At 44.3% G+C, this 22,515-nt stretch overlaps 1 protein-coding gene across 1 annotated transcript in view; it reads left to right on the top strand.

The window, feature by feature from the left end:
• arhgap1 (Rho GTPase activating protein 1) overlaps nucleotides 1-22,515 on the top strand; it is a 38,505-nt gene that overhangs the window by 2,397 nt on the left and 13,593 nt on the right. The window contains exons 2-5 of the mRNA XM_083634049.1: nucleotides 16,043-16,280; nucleotides 16,638-16,736; nucleotides 19,915-20,002; nucleotides 21,198-21,329. Coding sequence (XP_083490175.1) covers nucleotides 16,163-16,280; nucleotides 16,638-16,736; nucleotides 19,915-20,002; nucleotides 21,198-21,329 — 437 coding nt within the window. The 5' untranslated portion in view covers nucleotides 16,043-16,162. The remainder of the gene's footprint in view (nucleotides 1-16,042; nucleotides 16,281-16,637; nucleotides 16,737-19,914; nucleotides 20,003-21,197; nucleotides 21,330-22,515) is intronic.

Here is a 22,515-nt window from a genome sequence, read left to right as displayed (position 1 = left end):
TTATATTGGAGCAGCCAGCCAATTCTTTTTCTTCTTTTTTTTGCCGGAAGTCGTCGAACGACCACACAACCAGGTCAAATGGGCGTGGCTACATAAGGTGAATAGCTTATGTTAATGAAAAAAAATGAAAAAAATCGATCTCTGGACATATGAATCGATTATCAAAGGATTAAAATAAAAATCAATTAAAAATCGGAGAATCGATTTTTTAACCCAGCCCTACATATGAGATACAGTGTATTTTTCAGACACTATATCTCATACAACACTGATTTATTTTGGATACAACTTGGGTGAATGATGCATCACGCCACCCGCGTATCAACGTTTTCAAAATTACACTCATTGGCCCAATGGTGGCGCTACAATTACAGCTCAAAACAAGGTGACATATCTGTCACTGACTGGCCCAGAGGGGGATTGTGTCGTTCTTCTGGGACGGCATATTATTAATATTTACTGTTGCCTTGTTTATTTGTTTGTTTGTTGTTTATTTGATTTGTGCACGAGATTTAGCCTAATCTCCTCCTCCCCCGCTCGCACCCCACCCCCCGCGCCTCTACAAGGAAGCAGAGTGGTGACACAAAGTGCCACGGCTTGCTGAAATAGGGCTGGGCGATATAGCCAAAAAAATTATAATTATTGATCATTTTTAATTACCTATTTCCAATAAAGACCATGAGAAAAAAGGTTGAATGTAACCACTTTATTTTGAACCCGCTTATTTATCAAGGCCACACAGATAATCATATTAATGCTAACACAAAAACACACAAATTGAGTGCTGCAGCTGTGTAACAGATAGGGTCGGTTGGGAACTTTAGGGTTTGTCTGATTGGCTGCTTGTGTGTCACTCGTAACACGCTCCATTATCAAGGGACATATCGATATATATTGAACTATTTCTTTATTCTATTGATGAATTGTCTATCGCCGATATATACTGCTTATTGATTTATCACCCAGGCCTACGGTGAAACACGCACGACACACAGTGCCAGAGAGGGGGGGGGGGGGAGTATAGAGTTTTACCTGCGCAAAACCTGCACCGCTTACTTCAGCACCGCTTACTTGTACTCTTTAGAAGGCTGCCACATGTGAAGTTCTAGACAAAACGCGGTGTTACAGCTGCTGTGTCCAGGTAGCTCACTGCTGGGCTATGGCACATACTGTGTGGACTCATGACCTTCAGTTTGAAGCCTACAGCATCCAGTTGGCATACTGTAACACTGTTTAGCACAAATGCCGTAAAGAGAATAGTGTGAAGTGAACTGTGCAATAGCAGTGTGTGTGTGTGTGTAATGATGTCATGGAAATGCTAGTGATCATAGTGTGTTGTCAATGAACAGCCGCACGTCACCCCTGCTTGTTGAGCTCTGTGCTAACAGGATTAGAATAATTTCCCGGGTTTTTCTGCAGTGTCGTTTTCTGAGGAACTGACGCCCCCCCCCCCAACCCCCTGGAGCAAAGAAAAATCACTAAGCTTCCTTTCTCCTCTGTCGGCTGCTCTGCTCTGATAGAAAGGAGGGAGGAGGCAGGGTGAGAGAGAAGGGAGGGGGCAGGGTGAGAGAGGAGGGAGGGGGCAGGGTGTGAGAGAGAGAGGAGGGAGGGGGCAGGGTGAGAGAGAGGATGGAGGGGGCAGAGTGTGAGAGAGAGGAGGGAGGGGGCAGGGTGAGAGAGAGGAGGGAGGGGGCAGGGTGAGAGAGAGGAGGCAGGGTGTGAGAGAGAGGAGGGAGGGGGCAGGGTGAGAGGGAGGGGGCAGGGTGTGAGAGAGAGGAGGGAGGGGGCAGGGTGAGAGAGAGGAGGGAGGGGGCAGGGTGAGAGAGGAGGGAGGGGGCAGAGTGTGAGAGAGGGGGTAGGGTGTGAGAGAGAGGACGGAGGGGGCAGGGTGAGAGAGAGGAGGGAGGGGGCAGGGTGAGAGAGAGGAGGGAGGGGGCAGAGTGTGAGAGAGGAGGGAGGGGGCAGGCTGTTTTACCATTGGATTCATTCTGCAGCAAACTGTTTCCTCACACATTATGTAGAGTAGACACTGCACAGCCTCCAAAAGCAGCAGAGCATGGTTTACTCAAACATACACACCTACAGACAGGTGCTGTGACCTACAGACACGTGCTGTGACCTACAGACATGTGCTGTGACCTACAGACAGGTGCTGTGACCTACAGACAGGTGCTGTGACCTACAGACAGGTGCTGTGACCTACAGACAGGTGCTGTGACCTACAGACATGTGCTGTGGCCTACAGACAGGTGCTGTGACCTACAGACAGGTGCTGTGACCTACAGACATGTGCTGTGGCCTACAGACAGGTGCTGTGACCTACAGACAGGTGCTGTGGCCTACAGACAGGTGGTGCTGTGACCTACAGACAGGTGCTGTGACCTACAGACAGGTGCTGTGGCCTACAGACAGGTGCTGTGACCTACAGACAGGTGCTGTGGCCTACAGACAGGTGGTGCTGTGACCTACAGACAGGTGGTGCTGTGACCTACAGACAGGTGCTGTGGCCTACATACAGGTGCTGAGACCTACAGACAGGTGCTGTGACCTACAGACAGGTGGTGCTGTGACCTACAGACAGGTGCTGTGGCCTACAGACAGGTGCTGAGACGTACAGACAGGTGCTGAGACCTACAGACAGGTGCTGTGACCTACAGACAGGTGCTGTGACCTACAGACAGGTGATGTGACCTACAGACAAGTGCTGTGACCTACAGACAGGTGCTGAGACCTACAGACAGGTGCTGTGACCTACAGACAGGTGCTGTGACCTTCAGACAGGTGGTGCTGTGACCTACAGACAGGTGCTGTGACCTACAGACAGGTGCTGTGACCTACAGACAGGTGCTGTGACCTACAGACAGGTGGTGCTGTGACCTACAGACAGGTGCTGTGACCTACAGACAGGTGCTGTGACCTACAGACAGGTGGTGCTGTGACCTACAGACAGGTGCTGTGACCTACAGACAGGTGCTGTGACCTACAGACAGGTGGTGCTGTGACCTACAGACAGGTGGTGCTGTGACCTACAGACAGGTGGTGCTGTGACCTACAGACAGGTGGTGCTGTGACCTACAGACAGGTGATGTGACCTACAGACAGGTGCTGTGGCCGGTGGATGCTGCACTGCACCAGTGTTGTCAAAGTAATCCTTGAGGAAACTGGTGAGCTGACTGATCGGCTCATTGATTAGAGGGATAGCTGGGTGACAGAGTGACTGTATGGTGGGTGACAGAGTGACTGTATGGTGGTGGGTGACAGAGTGACTGTATGGTGGGTGACAGAGTGAGTGTATGGTGGGTGACAGAGTGACTGTATGGTGGGTGACAGAGTGACTGTATGGTGGGTAACAGAGTGACTGTATGGTGGGTGACAGAGTGACTGTATGGTGGGTGACAGAGTGACTGTATGGTGGGTAACAGAGTGACTGTATGGTGGGTAACAGAGTGACTGTATGGTGGGTGACAGAGTGACTGTATGGTGGTGGGTGACAGAGTGACTGTATGGTGGGTGACAGAGTGAGTGTATGGTGGGTGACAGAGTGACTGTATGGTGGTGGGTGACAGAGTGACTGTATGGTGGGTGACAGAATGACTGTATGGTGGGTGACAGAGTGAGTGTATGGTGGGTGACAGAGTGACTGTATGGTGGTGGGTGACAGAGTGACTGTATGGTGGGTGACAGAGTGACTGTATGGTGGTGGTGACAATTGACAGGTTAATGCATTTATTGTGTTAAGATATATTTTAACACGTTAAGTGCCATAGCCGAGATATCTCGTCTTACATAATCCAACGCTTGAGTGCCAGAGCCGAGATATCTCGTCTTACATAAACATTTTTTTTTTTTGACGGTGGGACATCAATCAACAACTTTTACGTCTTCTATATCACTATTGGAGCAAGAGAATGTGTATAATCTATTTTACCGACCACTAAGTGGCGACAGTTCTCTCCAGACAGAGACAGAGACAAAGCCACAGCCACGGGACCCGTGGACCAAAAGCAGCCGCCTCCCGCGGAAATGGCTTGGCGATTTTACAGTCAGAAACGAACGAGCCTCATTCTCATACTGTAGGCGGGGACGCTTCGCGCTGCTGCGGTGGGGGGTTCCAGAAATGGACTGGGTGAGCAGCATAAAGCCTAGAGTCGCACGGGGGTTCATCGGGGCTCTCAAACCCAAGAGACAGTGAGACCTATCCACACTCGCTGCCAGGGAGAGTCGCTGCTCAAACTCCCAGCAGCAGAGCACTGCGCAGCACAGACGGAGGGAGGAGTTTGGAGACACACACACACTCTCTCTCTCTCTCTCTCTCTCTCTCTCTCTCTCTCTCTCTCTCTCTCTCTCGGAGAGGAGCACAGAGAGAGAGAGAGAGAGAGAGAGAGAGAGAGAGGAGAGAGAGAGAGAGAGAGAGAGCGCACAGAGTGGGAGACAAGGGCACCCATAATCACAGGCACGTGAGGTGGTTCTAAAAATCCATTTATCTCCAAACTCTCTGAAAATCTCTGAAACCATGCTGTACTCAACGGCTAATATCTACATAACTACTAACTCTGCAAACTAACTCTTTTAGACAGAGAAAGCACACATTCTATTAGTTATTTTTAGATGATTGGTGTTCACGAATTCTTAACAGAAAATAATCCTCGGCTCTTGTAAAATGAGCCAGAATCCTAAAAAAAAAACCTGGCACAACTTACCTACAGGATTGAAAAAATGGCTGGCACTCAATGTGTTAAAAAGACAAAACAACACCAAAATGGGAAAATATAGACTAAAAAAATTGGTCTAGAACCCGGGGGAAATTCAATAAAGTCAATCAATGGTCTTTCTAGGTCAAAATTATGTTTTCTTTGCCTTTTGTGTAATTCATATAAAAACTATTTTAAATGACAATACAGACACTTTTAGGAAAAGTCAGGCACCAGCAGCATTGTTGTATTTTTTAATTCAACAAAGTTATTGCGCATTATGCATTTCAAAAAAGTCAAAATGACCGCTGTAGGTCTTTCTAGTGTTGACGCAACCACTGTGTGAAAGACCCATAAGCATCCATTTGTGCCGGGCTGCTATAAATAACAGTGCGTATGGCAAACACAGTTAACTGAAGTCACACTCAGTAGAATTCTCATAGACTCCCGTCCCATATTCCCATTATACATTATACACGCTTTTTTCCAGAAATGGCTTAGATGGATTGATTGTTAATGAATCGCTGCTTTGTGGTTTTTAACCCATTGATACCTAATGCAGCATTTGTGTGTGTATCCCTTTAAGACCGTTCGCGGTCTTAAAGGGATACGCACACAAATGAGGGATATACACGCAAATGCTGCATCAGGTATCAATGGGTTAATGTAGAATGTAGTGTCTCTGCATATACCAAGTAGAGCGGTCACTTTTTCCAAAAATAAAGTTCCAACGAACTTGAATTGCCCCTCAATGTGTTCGAATATATCCGAAGTTAATTGGTTCATTCCAAGTGGGCATCATCACACACTTAAAGACTGGCAGACACTTGGCAACATGCACATTTGACACACAGCTGGATTTGAGGAACACACACGCTTGACGACGTGTTGGATTTGGGCAACACTTCTTCTCTAACCCCACGCAACATCCAAATGTTGTGAAAACACTTCCTCTCTGGTGCTCAACTCTCATTGGTTGTTGCCTTGCCTCCGTTCAGACTTGAGCAGTTGCTCACACTACACTCACACATGCTAAAGACCATCTGTCATTATTGCATCATCATCATCATCATTACATCATCGTCATCATTACATCACACACGCTATTTATTATGCTAAAGACCATCTGTCATCATGACATCATGGCCTACAAGTCGTGTAGTATGTCCGCTGGCCTGAAGAGCTTTACCTCCGCATTGACCTAAACTGCCTAACATGATGTGTAGGGTTTGGCGGTAATGAGGTAAAAGCTTATTATACCTGCTGGGTATTTGAAAACAGCAAAGGTATACGTTTCATTACCGTCATAAAAAACATTCTGCTGTGCAATGTGCGCATATAATAAATGCCAGTGCGTTTGTCCAGCACCGCTGTCTGTGTGATTGAAGATGCTATGAAAGTGACGACAGAACTTTTTGTAAACAGTGTGTAATTTGTCAAATAAATAACCTAAAAAAAGACGACCTTAAAGAGTCAAGCGACAATAATCGTGCATCATGTGGCAGCTTCTCCTGAGCGACGAGACACAGGAATACAGAAAACTCACATCTCTCTCTCTCTCTCTCTCTCTCTCTCGGGGTGTGTGTGTGTGTGTGTGTGTGTGTGTGTGTGTGTGTGTGTGTGTGTGTGTGTGTGCGCGCGCGGGTGTCAGAAGGGATAATTAGCAAAACAACGTGCAGCCGGTCGTGTTGCTGTCAGCTAGCAATCTGCAGCTAATGGCTAGCAGCTAGCAATGTACAGACAGCCTTCACTAACCAGTACTGACAGTGTCGCTCATGCATATGCTAACTGTCACAAACGTGTACGTGCAACTAATGCTGTAGCTTCATCATTCACTTGTGAGCATAAGTGCACTGCAGCCACCTTGTGGCGGGAAATGATTTAGCAGCGATTATATAAATTCACCATTTGGAATTGGCGGCTCCCTCCAAGCCATGTGACTTTTGATGTGATTTTTAATCAGACGGTAATACCGTATAGACCAAATCACCGTGACGTCACCATGTAAACAACATTTACTTCCGGGTACCACTTCGGGAAGGCGGCAGGTTTAAATTTGCGTGTTGTCAAATAAATGCTGTCAAACCCTCTCGTTGTTTTCGGCCGACCACTTTCAATTTAAATGTTCAAACGGTTGGTAAACATGCTTGTCCGACGTATCTAGCCTTTCCTCTGTGTTTGTTTTATGTAGTGTTAGCTAGCTAATAACGTTTGTTTACAACTGTCAAACTTGCTGTTTTTTTGCAGACTCGTTAACGTTACGTTACAGACTGACGCCACGTTGTAGCCTGTGCCGCTCGGATACAGCTCGGAACCCGGATGTTGTAGCTGTAGTAACTTAGCCTGTGTCGCCGAATCCAGAGTTCTCTTTGCTCATGTTTGCCCTTTGCAGAGGGAATTCTGAATAATCCAAATCTTGACCCGCTCTTTATGGTCACTGGACACCCAACAACACAACACGAACAAACCATTTTTGTCTTCTTTGTCTGTTTTTGTCTTCAACACGTCAGTTTGTGCCGTTCACCGCCATTATGATGTGTGGAGGTAACCGGAACCAGGGGTAACCGGGAGTAAATGTAAACTTTCCCGCTGATTTGGTCTATACCGTGGTAAAATTTCAGGCATGGTATACAAAAGGTATACAACATTGGATACTGCTCAACCCTAATGTAGAGCCATATGAAAGTCCGTTTTATTTTTCCAAATTCCATTTTATTTTTCTCTGAATTCTTTTAATTTTACTTTTAAGTTAGGAGCGATCTTTTTTCTTTTTTCGACGACTTGGCGCTCTCAGACTGCCTCTTCGACATGTTTCTCAAGGTGAAAACTTTAGTTGTGAGGTGCAGTAAGGGTCCCACGCAAGGCCGACCCCCCCCCCCCCCCTCTCAAAACACCCCAATCGAAAACTGAATCATTTCTCTCTGCCTATTTTACAATTATGAAATAATTGAGGTTACTACAATAATTAGATCTACTTTTGATTTTGAGCATTAGGCCTACTTCTATCAATTTCAGCCAGATTATTGAAAATTCTGCAATATTCCATGTTTTACAGTTGATTACAATTTTATTACCAAATTAATTCCATGATTCCGTTCCCCCCCCGTTTTGTGGAAATCATATGGCCCTTCCCATAATGCTGTGTGAACAAAGCAGGAGTGTGGGCAGGAAGGAACATAAGATAGACAATAGCAATCCCCCATTAGAGATGAGTGTGGGAGGGAGCCGTGTGTCCACGCACACACACACACACACACACACACACGCACACACGCACACACACGCGCACACACACACGCCACATCCAGAATTCTGTCAAATGAGCGTCTTGATAGCGTTGTGGTTGCTGACTGAACGGCTGACTCTGTGCTAACAGTTGTTTTCCACTATCTGTGCATTCATTTGGGCAGCAGCAAAATAGCCTGACTGTGTCTCTGTTGGTTAGTGGAGATATTTATTTAAAGCAACATGCCTGCTGTCACCAAGCATAACATCACTTGGGGAGGAGGGCAGACACAGTCGGGGGGGGGGGGGGGGGGGGGGGGGGGGGTTGGAGAGAGAGTAAGAGTAGAAGAAAACAGGAAGTGTGGAAGTATTTAACGTGTGAGAGAGGCGAGGGAGAAGAGGAAGCGAGGCGTGGGAGGTAATCATTAATTTGAAGCGATCACATTATGCTGCCGTTTTCTCTCTCTGTCACTATGGCTGCTTGAGGCAACTCCCCCCCCCCCCCCCCCTCAACAGAGCAGGGACCAAAAGCAGCACGACTCAACCCCGACTCAACCCTGGCTGTCCACGTTTTTGATCGGTGGAATGAGACAAAAAAGCGAGACGAGCTGTGCGGGGCCGCGTTGATACCAGCGGTGGAAATGGGCCATTAGATGCTGGAAGTTCACCCCATCTGCCCAAATTAAATAGTGGTATTGAGTACAGCCAGTGGTGGCCGGGGAAATATTCTTGGTGCACTGTCTGGAAGTGACTAATTGAACCTGATAATTAAGTGGTAATCCTTGAGATTCTCGTAAAAAAAACAAACCTTTGGGTGCAGCCAAGGTGTGAAGTTGCCTAGATCATCTTTACCGTGGTTTTATGGGTTGTATATGGAATTGTTGTATGTATATCCTGTATGTTAGTTTTGCTTTCTTCACTGCACTTATCCATAGCCTCATACATTATGTAATGACCTTGTGGTTGCATCCTAGTGCTTTTAATGTCCGCTTATCTCCCTCTCTCTCAAATCTGAACAAGCGTTGTTGTTATGTAGCCCAGTGTTCTTCAAACTTGTTTTGTGCCAAGGCACACACACTTCCCACATTGAAAAAAGGATCCCACAGCGCACCGCCATGCCAAATGTGTGGGATGACCCGCGCCTCTAGTGGGCTCTTCATCAGGGTTAGGTCTGGATTGGAAGGACTGTGATCAGGACCGTCAAGTCCAGAGAGCCTAGACTTTCCCTCTTCAAATATTTATCCTTCTCTGCTGTTAGCGGTCTCACTTCAGCGTCGACCTGCATCTTCTATTGTGTTGTTTTGTTGCTGGGAGGTCGTGGGTGACAGATATTGTACAGATAGTCTTTGGCTGCAAATGTCAGTGCCTCATTACATGTCTCAGTAGCTTGGTGGTAGCGTCGCTCCTTTTGAATCAATTCGCGTTTTCAGTAGTTCAGCTATTTATAGACCAAGTAGCGACGTATCGTCCAACAAACGCTACACACTACTCCCCAGAGAAAATCCATGAGCAAATCACGCAGCAGTGGACTGGAGATTTCTGCTGCAGTTCGGAATAAAACAGGAGAAGACAATGTCATATTATGTCAAGTAGGGGTGTCATCGATTATAAGATGCATCGCGATGCGGACGTGCACGATTCTGCATCGATTCACAAATGTCAATCGATTATTACATTTTTTATTTTTTTATTCTTTTTATTTTAAATAATCGAATAAAATATAATGGAAGTACATGCAGTTGTTTTTTTGGATCTTAATACAATGCAATTCCAAATGCACTTTTATTTTAAAAGTAGCCACACAGGGAGAAAAAAGAAAGTGAGAAAAAATAAATCATGTATTGGGAAAAAAAGTGATGCATCGATTTAAGATGCATCGATAATCGTAATCAAATCGAATCGTAGCCCTCTGAATTGTAATCGAATCGAATCGTGAGGCCAGTGAAGATTCACAGCCCTAATGTCAAGTGTGCCTGTGTAGACGATAAAGCACTACGGACAACAAGTGAAGTGTTGTCTCATCCTTGTTTTTATTATCCTTGCAGCAAGACCCGCACTACTCTGCCTCTGATTGGGTTGGGTTTAGGAATGAGGAGTGATGATTGGTTGGTTTAGGCATGAAGACTTGACGATTGGGTAAGGTTAGGGCAAAACATTACGGGTAGGCCAATCAGACGCAGAGAAAAAAAAAATCAGATTTGCTGATTCAATTAATCATAATAATTCACATAAAAATGCTTTGGATGCAAACCCAGCTGCTGTGCTGACTCTTAACTGCAAGGATTAGGATCAGTCACTATGGTCAGTTTGCTGGTCTGCCTTTGTGTATTGCCTGTTAAATTGTGACCAAATATGTTCATAATTAGCTTTTTTCAGCTAAGTTAAGCCCAGTTTAACCTTAATTCCCACATTACCATCAAATAACGTTACCCTCTCTTACTTCATGCTTTCTTTGAAATCCACTTCCTAAAGTTGTGCCTGGTTTGCCCTGGTGTTGCCTTCGTTTGTCACGCCATTTACAACACATTATGAGGTTACATTTGATTCTGCATGTGTGGAGATTTACTACTAGTATGAATGGATGTGCATTTATTATTTGGAATATTTGTTAGTACCCCAGAATGCATGTATGGACTTTTTGTGTGCGACTGTGCGTGCTCTCGAATGTTTCAAATGCTTGTCCCAGCTTCGAAGATCTTGTTCGTGATCCTCAGACTTCACTGCTATATAATGTACCGTAAATTCCGGACTATAAGCCGCACCTTTTTTCCCGTTTTTTGGCCTTTTTTGGCCCCTGCGGCTTATATAACGGTGCGGCTTATCTATGGATTTTTTCAAAAAAAAAAAAAAAAATCTCTCTTTTTTAGCACTCTTTCTAACTATAAATCCTATATAACTATAATAAGTTTTAATTTCCTCTCTTGCCCTCTTTTCACCACACTGTATGACACTGTATGACACTGTGTGCACTGTAAAAAACAACACAGGTGGTGTTGTGTTATGTTGTTTTGTTGAAATGTTAATAAATGGGAGCTTCCTCTACAATCCCCTCTGTGCATGAACCCTTACATATGGTAATTAAACATTAAAACACAAAAAAAAAAATACCATTAAAACACCCGCGGCTTATAGTCCGGTGCGGCTTATATAAGAAAAAAATAGTCAACTTTGCCGGTGCGGCTTATAGTCCGGAATTTACGGTAATTCTTTCATCAGTGGCATGGGAATGCTGAGGCAGGTGTGTTTTGGTGTTTGGAATGGAATGATGCTGCAGCACTGAGAGGGACAGAGGCAGAATACTGCGTCTAATTCTTTCCTTCATAATGTTTTATGGCAGAATTAAAGGCAAGATTGTCACAGTTACTTTCCCCAATAGGGAGATCGAGCAGAAAGCCAGCTTAGTATCATTTGCAGAGAACACAGTAAATAATCATCTAGATTGAAAAACCATGAGGCTCTGCTGCAATGATTAATTGATAAGTTGGCAACTATTCAATTAATCCGCAACTGTTTTGATAATAGATTAATTTGGGGATTATTATTTTTTAAAGAAAAGAAACATTCTCTGATTCCAGCTTCTTCAATGTGAATATTTTCTGGTTTCTTTACTCCTCTATGACAGCAAAACCAAATATATGTGGGTTGTGGACACTGAGCTAAATGGTTGTGGACACAATATGATTCAGTTCAATACGTTCAGGATTTAATACAACAGCGATACAATGTAATGAAACTAAAAGTATAAATTAAATGAAACAAATTAAAACAAATGACATGACTGTACAGCCCTTGTAGATGGGTTTTGAACTATTTGACAAATGTTGCTAGCATATTTAAGAATGGGAAATTGGACTGTGCAGTTATCACAAGACCAATGGATTAGATCAGAAGGTCGAAGGTCAACAAGCCCCCAGCCCAGCCCAGTTTATACTTGGTGATAGCTGCCTGGCAACAGCTGTGTAAACATTTACTCTACTCTCCAGTCTCCACATGATGTAAATATGTAAATTATGCTTTTATAACTAATGCTGCAAATAGCTGCCTGCATAAACAAATTTGTACTCTTGGTTGATTTCCATTTTTTACCATGTTGAATAAAAACGGTTGAAAAAGGCAAATTGTGCGCCATGTCCAAACTGCCTCTACTCAGGCTAAAAATAAATGGCAATAATTGCACTTAATTTGAGCATTCATTATCTTTTATATTAAAAAGAAATGCTGAAATCAAAAGTTCTGAATTCCTGGAAATGTCCATTTTAATTTCAAAAACCAGGAAATGGGACACAGATATATTTTGAGTGTCAGAAGTCTATTTTCTCAGCAGTTTGTGTGGTATCGCTGCTGTCTTCGGAAGACATGCAGCTTCCCTGACTGTCATGTAGTTTGCATGCAGCTTCCCTGACTCTCATGTACCGTAAATTCCGGACTATAAGGCGCACCGGTATATAAGCCGCAGCAGCAAAATTGACTGTTTTTTACATATATAAGCCGCACCGGACTATAAGCCGCGGGTGTTTTGATGTTTAATTACCATATGTAAGGGTTTGTGCACAGAGAGGAATGTCGGGAAAGAGATGGCTGTTTGGGGAAGCTCCCATTTATTAACATTTCAACAAAATCAGCATTACGGTAGGCTACTATAAGAAGCTCCCATTTATTAACATTTCAACAAAATAAATATAAAAAATAAAACAATAATAATAATAATAAAACAATCCTCAAAAGGATAATGTGCTGTAAACAATAAAACAATCCTCAAAAGGATAATGTGCTGTAAACAATAAAACAATTCTCAAAAGGTTAAGGTAAGGTGCAGTAAACAAATTAACTGGAAAACAATAATATAACAATCCTCAAAAGGATAAGGTGCTGTCAACAATCAAACCAGGTACCGTAATCCTTGTCTTCATCTTTTAGGTGAAGGTGCAGCAAACGGCTGTAAACAGAGTCAAAGTCAAGTCACTAATCCTCGTCTTCCTCTTCTTCCTCCGTACTGAAACCAGCAAAGTCCTCAACTTCAGTGTCGGAAACGAACAGGTTCAGGGTGGCTTCGTCAACCACTCTCCTCTCTCCTTCGTTGTCACTCTCAAAACCAAGGAACTCCTCTTCGTCACTGTCGGTGTCGGAATCGAACAGCCTCTGAAGGCGCCCAGCTGTGCCGGCGTCATCATGTGTTTCCGCCAATGATGTCAAGTCTTTCATACACAAAGGCAATTCAAGGTGCTTTACAAAAAAATAATCGAAAAAACAAGCAGCAAAGCAATGCACATAAAATGTGCTGATGAAGCTGTGTAACCTGTAAAATCCATCGATTTTGGAGGTCACCGAGTGGCCGTTTGCTTACCGTAATTACCATATGTAAGGGTTCACGCACAGAGGGGATTGTCGGGAAAGAGATGGCTGTTTGAGGAAGCTCCCATTTACCGTATTACCGTAACATTTCAACAAAACAACATAACACAACACCACCTTTGTTTATTTTTACAGTGCACACAGTGTCCGCGGTGTGGTGAAAAGAGGGCAAGAGAGGAAATTAAAACAGAAGTGGATTTATAGTTAGAAAGAGTGCTAAAAAAGAGAGATTTTATTTTTTTTATTTATTTATTTTCTGAAAAAATCCATAGAAAAGCCGCACCGTTATATAAGCCGCAGGGCCAAAAAACGGGGAAAAAGCCGCGGCTTATAGTCCGGAATTTACGGTAGTTTGCATATAGCTTCCCTGACTGTCATTTAGTTTTTGCATGCAGCTTCCCTGACTCATTTAGTTTTTGCATGCAGCTTCCCTGACTCTCATGTAGTTTGCATGCAGCTTCCCTGACTCTCATGTAGTTTGCATGCAGCTTCCCTGACTCTCATGTAGTTTGCATATAGCTTCCCTGACTGTCATTTAGTTTTTGCATGCAGCTTCCCTGACTGTCATGTAGTTTGCATATAGCTTCCCTGACTGTCATTTAGTTTTTGCATGCAGCTTCCCTGACTCTCATGTAGTTTGCATATAGCTTCCCTGACTGTCATTTAGTTTTTGCATGCAGCTTCCCTGACTCTCATGTAGTTTGCATATAGCTTCCCTGACTCTCATGTAGTTTGCATGCAGCTTCCCTGACTCTCATGTAGTTTGCATATAGCTTCCCTGACTGTCATTTAGTTTTTGCATGCAGCTTCCCTGACTCTCATGTAGTTTGCATATAGCTTCCCTGACTCATTTAGTTTTTGCATGCAGCTTCCCTGACTCATTTAGTTTTTGCATGCAGCTTCACTGACTCTCATGTAGTTTGCATATAGCTTCCCTGACTCATTTAGTTTTTGCATGCAGCTTCCCTGACTCATGTAGTTTGCATGCAGCTTCCCTGACTCTCATGTAGTTTGCATGCAGCTTCCCTGACTCTCATGTAGTTTGCATATAGCTTCCCTGACTCATTTAGTTTTTGCATGCAGCTTCCCTGACTCATTTAGTTTTTGCATGCAGCTTCCCTGACTCTCATGTAGTTTGCATATAGCTTCCCTGACTCATTTAGTTTTTGCATGCAGCTTCCCTGACTCTCATGTAGTTTGCATGCAGCTTCCCTGACTCTCATGTAGTTTGCATGCAGCTTCCCTGACTCTCATGTAGTTTGCATATAGCTTCCCTGACTCATTTAGTTTTTGCATGCAGCTTCCCTGACTGTCATGTAGTTTGCATGCAGCTTCCCTGACTCATTTAGTTTTTGCATGCAGCTTCCCTGACTGTCATGTAGTTTGCATGCAGCTTTCCTAACTCTTGTAGTTTGCATGCAGCTTCCTTGACTGTCATGTAGTTTGCATGCAGCTTCCCTGACTGTCTTGTAGTTTGCATGCAGCTTCCCTGACTGTCTTGTAGTTTGCATGCAGCTTCCTTGACTGTCTTGTAGTTTGCATGCAGCTTCCCTGACTCTCATGTAGTTTGCATGCAGCTTCCCTGACTCTCATGTAGTTTGCATGCAGCTTCCCTGACTGTCTTGTAGTTTGCATGCAGCTTCCTTGACTGTCTTGTAGTTTGCATGCAGCTTCCCTGACTCTCATGTAGTTTGCATGCAGCTTCCCTGACTGTCTTGTAGTTTGCATGCAGCTTCCCTGACTCTCATGTAGTTTGCATGCAGCTTCCCTGACTGTCTTGTAGTTTGCATGCTGCTTCTCGTGGAGCGGCGGACGGCGGCCAGGAAGAAGTCACACTGGGTAATCTTCTCAGTCATGCAGTGTCCATGTAAAACCAGGCATGCTCCGAGCAATCAGGCCTAATAGGCCAGTAGACATGATCGCCTGAGGCTGACCACCGTTTCAACTGCTGGATCATATTATAAGCCTACACTGCTTATTATGCTTGTGTATATCAGGTGAAATGGCAGCACTCACAATAAAGTTTGAATGACTTTAATCCAGTACAGCAGCAGCACAAAAATGGGACGCTTTTCAGCCTGACAGCCTGAAACGCGCCCATTTTGCAATAATTACCCACGGCGTCCCTGATCGGGCGGTTATGTAGTCAGCGACGAGACAGGTCCCTGATTGGCCCATGCTCTTTGTAATTTCTGAAAATCACTGTGGGCGGGCCGGGCTGGAGGCCAGACTCATCTTCTTGCGCCAATGGGACAACAGCACAGAACCATGACAGCCAATGAGAGGCAGAGTAATGTTGCAATGGAGCGACCTATTAGCCTTCAGTTCTTACCAATGCAATTTATTTGGCGCCGATGCAACACTACCGACGTTATCCAGCAGTTTTTTGTTGCTGTGATTTCACACTGATTCGTCTTATTGGATTCATTTGCTACTGTATTTTTAACTGTGACTAAACACATGGCATTACACACATACTCATATCATCTCTGACTAGAATGAGTCACTCGTGCCTCACTTCAACACTGGTTTCTACAGGAAGTGAGTCTTGGAAAATTCATAATGTTTTTTTTGGCACTGTGCAATTAAGTCAATTCTAACAAACAGGAAAAGCAATGAGCTGTGTTTATGCTTACCGATCATATTTCATTTCCTCAAGAGCTTTTCCATCAGTTGCATTAAGTACATAGTTGATTTTCATTCTGTCTCTTGGTTTTGCTGTTTGATTCCCCAAATCAGTGTGTGTAACCTGCATCATCTCTGTCTCATTACAGAACTCTGGCTGCTACTCTGTGGAGACCTCATCTCTGAGTGTGTGTGTGTGTGTGTGTGCGTGTGCGTGCGTGTGTGTGTGTGTGTGTGTGCTCCTGTAGCATCACCGTGCAGTTTGTGTGATGTCTTCAGACCTGTTAGTAGATTTGGGTGAAGACCCCACCCCACAGTTAGATCACCTCAAACTGTCCCCGCTGGAGGACCAGCAGTGGCCTCCTGATCATGCCATCACCAAGTCAGGTAAGAAGGCTTCTCACACGCACGCACACACACATATACCCACACACTCTCTCACGCACACGCACACACGCACACGCACACACACACACACACACACACACACACACACACACACACACACACACACACACACACACGTGAAATTGACTTGACAGTTGGAGCTAATGACTTTGAATATGTGTTTTATGAAATTCCATCATTTCTTAGCAGTGCAAGTACTATGATATTGTGTTATCAATATGTATATATATTTCAGAATCTGTGTGTGTGTGTGTGTGTGTGTGTGTGTGTGTGTGTGTGTGTGTGCGTGTGCGTGCGTGCGTGTGTGTGTGTGCATGCTTGTGTGTGTGTGTTCAGAGACGGACATCTCCCAGCGTCTAGCTGCTGGCTCCCCTCATCTGTCCTGGGACGACCCCTTCTATGACATAGCCAGGCACCAGATCATCGAAGTGACCGGTGAGTCGACCCGTCCAAAGCCTTGTGACCATTGTTGTCTCATGTTTCTCTGCTGCGACTGCCCCTATCTCTTTGATGTTATCCCATGTGGGTGTGTCTGCTGCGACTGCCCCTATCTCTTTGATGTTATCCCATGTGGGTGTGTCTGCGTGTGTTTTATCAATACTAGATTTTCAAGGTAGGCATTCATGACTGCTGAATTTTAGTAGTCATCGATTACTCGTTGACTAGTCATGGGAGATATGTCCTTTTTCCCCCCACCCAATAAAAATGATAAATTCTCGTCAAAAAAGTCTCAAATACAGCCAGTATAAAGTGTTAATTAATGTAGGTGGGACAACCTGGGTGTATGTGAAATAGCAGAGTCTGTGATTGGCTCTGAGAGGCTGTTTACAAATGAGCATGTGTAGTGTTCATTCTAGTTGTTACAGTGTATGACTTTACTTTATGACTTTATCTTTCTAATTAAAGATCAAGTGGTGAAGATCTGCGTGTTGAAAGCTGCTTTGATCTGTGATAAAATAGTGATGATTTAAAGGGTTCCAGACTTCCAGTCCAAAACACAATCCATCACCCATGTTCCCAAAAATACAGATGATTTTCTTTTTGATATGTGTTTTTATTGGTGATAGACTGATACAAACACAGTTTAGTAGCATGAGCAGTGTGTGTGGCAGATTGCATTTTTTTTAACTGAAATGATAACACCAAAACTCAAAAATACAGATGATTTTCAACCACATAACTGTTTTGTAGGTGAGTGGGTGAAGATAACCGTTTTGTAGGTGAGTGGGTGAAGATAACTGTTTTGTAGGTGAGTGTGGGTGAAGATAACTGTTTTGTAGGTGAGTGGGTGAAGATAACTGTTTTGTAGGTGAGTGGGTGAAGATAACTGTTTTGTAGGTGAGTGGGTGAAGATAACTGTTTTGTAGGTGAGTGGGTGAAGATAACTGTTTTGTAGGCGAGTGTGGGTGAAGATAACTGTTTTGTAGGTGAGTGGGTGAAGATAACTGTTTTGTAGGTGAGTGGGTGAAGATAACTGTTTTGTAGGCGAGTGTGGGTGAAGATAACTGTTTTGTAGGCGAGTGTGGGTGAAGATAACTGTTTTGTAGGTGAGTGGGTGAAGATAACTGTTTTGTAGGTGAGTGGGTGAAGATAACCGTTTTGTGAGTGGGTGAAGATAACTTGTAGGTGAGTGGGTGAAGATAACTGTTTTGTAGGTGAGTGGGTGAAGATAACTGTTTTGTAGGTGAGTGGGTGAAGATAACTGTTTTGTAGGTGAGTGGGTGAAGATAACTGTTTTGTAGGTGAGTGGGTGAAGATAACGGTTTTGTAGGTGAGTGGGTGAAGATAACTGTTTTGTAGGTGAGTGGGTGAAGATAACTGTTTTGTAGGCGAGTGGGTGAAGATAACTGTTTTGTAGGCGAGTGTGGGTGAAGATAACTGTTTTGTAGGTGAGTGGGTGAAGATAACTGTTTTGTAGGTGAGTGGGTGAAGATAACGGTTTTGTAGGTGAGTGGGTGAAGATAACTGTTTTGTAGGTGAGTGGGTGAAGATGACTGAAGACTGATGGACGTTAAATTCATGCTAGGCAATTTCCAATCACTTTGGAACAAAACGTCTTCGTTTGTAGAAATTGGCGCGGCTGTCATAATACTACCGTAAATTCCGGACTATAAGCCGCGGCTTTTTTCCCGTTTTTTGGCCCCTGCGGCTTATATAACGGTGCGGCTTATCTATGGATTTTTTCAGAAAAAAAATTTCAAATACAAATAAAATCTCTCTTTTTTAGCACTCTTTCTACCTATAAATCCACTTCTGTTTTAATTTCCTCTGTTGCCCTCTTTTCACCACACCGCGGACACTGTGTGCACTGTCGAAATAAACAAAGGTGTTGTGTTATGTTGTTTTGTTGAAATGTTACGGTAATACGGTAAATGGGAGCTTCCTCAAACAGCCAACAATCCCCTCTGTGCGTGAACCCTTACATATGGTAATTACGGTAAGCAAAGTTCATCAGCCCGGAATCACAACAAGACGAGCAGTCTCTCTCTCACTTACCATGGGGAAGGTACGCAGAAATTCACACGACGCAGCTTTCAAGCTGAAAGCAGTCGAACTCGCACTAAAAGAAACAAACAGAGCAGCAGCGCGTACCCTGGGCATCGATGAGTCAATGGTGAGACGTTGGAAGAAGCAGCAGGAGGAACTGTCTCAGTGTAATAAGACAAAAAAGTCCTTCAGAGGCCACAAAAGCAGATGGCCGGAACTTGAAGATTCCCTTGAGGACTGGGTGTTGACCCAGAGAGCAGACGGCCGAGGCGTTTCCACGGTGCAGATCCGACTGAAGGCCAAAACAGTCGCCACCGAGATGAAAATTGAACATTTCAGAGGTGGGCCATCTTGGTGCTTCCGATTCATGAGACGAAAGGGACTGTCCGTCCGGGGGAGAACTACTGAACAACTCCCTCCCGACTACCAGGAGAAAATCACAAACTTCGGCGAATTCACACAAAGGAAGATCACGGAATATTATAGGAGTGTGAAAACATCCACAATCACCAACGGGTTCCAAAACGCTGGACTGCTGCGGGATGAAGAGGATGACGCCGCCACAGCTGGCGCTGAGGGCCGTCAGAGGCTTCAGAGGCTGTTCGATGCCGACAGTGATGAAGAGGAGTTCGTTGGTTTTGAGTGACAATGAAGGAGAGAGGAGAGTGGTTGACGAAGCCACCCTGAACCTGTTCGTTTCCGACACTGAAGATGAGGACTTTGGTGGTTTCAGTACGCAGGAAGAAGAGGAAGACGAGGATTAGTGACTTGACTTCTCTGGTTACAGGTTTGCTGCACATATAGCCTATTGTTGTGTGATTTTGTCTGGGGATTAGTGACCTGACTTTTGTTTTGTTTTGTTGAAATGTTAATAAATGGGAGCTTCCCCAAAACAGCCATCTCTTTCCCGACATTCCTCTCTGTGCACGAACCCTTTCATATGGTAATTAAACATCAAAACACCCGCGGCTTATAGACCGGTGCGGCTTATAGAAGAAAAAAATAGTCAATTTTGGTCCCGCGGCTTATAGACCGGTGCGTCTTATAGTCCGGAATTTACGGTAATTAGTTTAATGTTGGTAGTGTTTAACGTCTCTCTCGCTCTCTCTGTCTCTGTTGTCTGTAGGTGATGATAACTTTGGCAGAAAGGTGATCGTGTTCAATGCCTGCAGGATGCCCCCGCACCACGAGCTGGACCATCATAAACTCTTGATGTAAGTGCCAGCCTGTTTCTGGCTTCTCCCTGCATGACAACGGTATGGTTTCTCCATGCCTGACAAGGGTACAGCATGCTTCAGTTTGATTTAAGGTGGAGGAAGTAGGCATTCATACCCAGAACATCTCATGCTCAGATCTCGGGCTGAAGGAGTCAATTGAATCATGATGCCCCCAGGAGAGCAGCAAACCGCTGGAGACTTCTCCTCATTGAAGTTAGGCAGTTTGATGACCCACCAGTGTAAATTCCATAATTGTTTGTTCAAAATGTGCTCTATGGGGAGCCCGGGTGGTGTAGTGGTCTATTCCCAGGGCCGGGTATTGGCAAGGACCTCACGATACGATACGTATCACGATACATGGGTCGCGATACGATTGTATCACGATGCATTGCGATACAATACATATTGCGATATATTGCAATACTCTACATAATCTACTGGAAATTAAAAAAAATAGAGCTAAAAGTTCAACACGCTGTGCACCACACAGGTAGTGTCATAATATGTACATCACTTTATATTAATAACTTAGTGGACAAATTGAGTCAAAACTACTGAGTGTTGTTGAGTGTCTTACTGAACGCACTGAAATAAAAAGTATTCTTATTGTGTCACTGAACACACGGCTGTGCAAAAAAAATCGATATGGCGATATATCATGATATTTTTCTGAAATATCCATACAGTATTGCGGAAAAAAGTATCGCGATATATTGCCGTATCGATTTTATTGCATAGCCCTATCTATTCTGGTCGGGCGTCGAGCCGTCCCTACAGACACAATTGGCCGTGTCTGCGGGTGGGAACCTAGACAAGGGTAGGCTGTGTGTCCTGGTCGCTGCACTAGCCTCTCCTGTGTTCGGTCTAGCGACTCCACATTAACCCTGTATGTTAATGTCTTATGGAAGCCCTCTTGACACATAGTGAGGGGAAAACAGTGGTGGTCAATAGTTCGTAGACATATCTATCTGAATGCATGAAGTACTGTGCATCGAGTACTGCAGTTTGTCATTTGCTCATCCAAATACTATTTTCCATTGATAAAGTCTCCATGTACAAAATAACAGTTTCAGCTGTCTCTCACTTCTGGTATATTAAAGCCATGACTAGGACCAAGCACTCATCTTATATTAGAGTCAAAGTGAAATTAAATGACTTGCTCCCTGTTCATGTTGTTGTTGTTGTTGGGCAGGTATCTGAAATCAACATTGGACCAGTATGTTGAAAGTGACTACACGCTCATCTATTTCCATCATGGGCTGACCAGTGAAAACAAGCCGTCTCTCAGCTGGCTACGAGATGCCTACAGAGAGTTTGATAGAAAGTAAGTTCACACACATGCACCGTTTAAAACTGATCTATGCCTAAGTCTGGCCTAAGTCTGAGGCGGATTTGCATGCGTCCCCTCCCCACCTCAGCTAGGCACTCAAGACTGCAAATCTTGATTTTTTTAAATCGCTAAATATACCTATTTACTGGTTATAAAACAACTCAATTTTATGTGGGATGGATAGTCCATACTCTCATTTGTGTAATTATAAAAAAAAACGAAAAACACATTTTTTCACTAATCAACCTATTCACTCGAATTGCGCGATTTCCCCTTGGCGAGTTTGTATTGAAATTTCTAGCGGCTGACACAAATTTGTGACGTTTTAATAATAAAAAACACCAAGTCCACTCACCGTGACGCGTGGGGGATGCGCCGGCGGCATTAAACGAGCGCGCCCAGTTCAGACTCAGAGAAGCCTCCCCTCCCCCTCTTCCGCTCTAGTGCTTCTCTGCACTGGGAGTGCTTGTTTAATGTCGCCTGGGCGTCCCCCGTGCATGAAAAGTCAGTTCTTTTGTTGCGAACACTTTTAAGACAAAGAAGAAACTTCACGTTCTTTCCTGTTTTCAACCCAAATTGAGTACAAGTCTTCAACTGTGAATTTAACTCGCCTGTTTCCAAAGTGAAAGTAGAAGTCGCTCACAGCAGCATCCTCAACGCTAGACGCATCAGTCTGAATGACTGATCAGTCTCGCGTTGAGGCTACAGCAGCAGCAGCTGTGTTTCTCTCTCAACTCTCCTCTCGTCAAATCGCTCTCATTATAGGTTCAAAAGCCCATGCGAATCTAACGTTATATCAGTCAGTAATTCAGTCAGTTTACTGCCAGCTAGTTAAATTCAACACACACACGTTGTTGGTGAGGACCTGTAACGTGAACGTTTTGTTATTTGCACCGTTCAAATTGTTGGTAGTGAGAGCCACTGCTTCATTCAGTCACCTGGCTCTGTGCTGTTAGCACAGAGGCTAATAGTAGCCTATCGAAGCCCGCTGGTCTCCGTGAAGAGCTCAGCTGTCCAGTTGTAATGAACGCATTGCAATGAATGGCATTACCGCACCGCAGCGACTTAATAAATTATTAATTATTCCCCCCACCCCCGCCAACGACGATGCCATCGTGGATCACGATGGTTCACTGTGGAATAATCACGATGGATAATTTACTGACATCGCACAACCCTA

The sequence above is a fragment of the Poromitra crassiceps genome (genome assembly GCF_964638095.1).
Source record: "Poromitra crassiceps genome assembly, chromosome: 3".
NCBI classification, from domain to species: Eukaryota; Metazoa; Chordata; class Actinopteri; order Beryciformes; family Melamphaidae; genus Poromitra; species Poromitra crassiceps.
The sequence above is the reverse complement of the archived record's forward strand: the minus strand, read 5'-3'. Positions and strand labels throughout refer to the sequence as shown.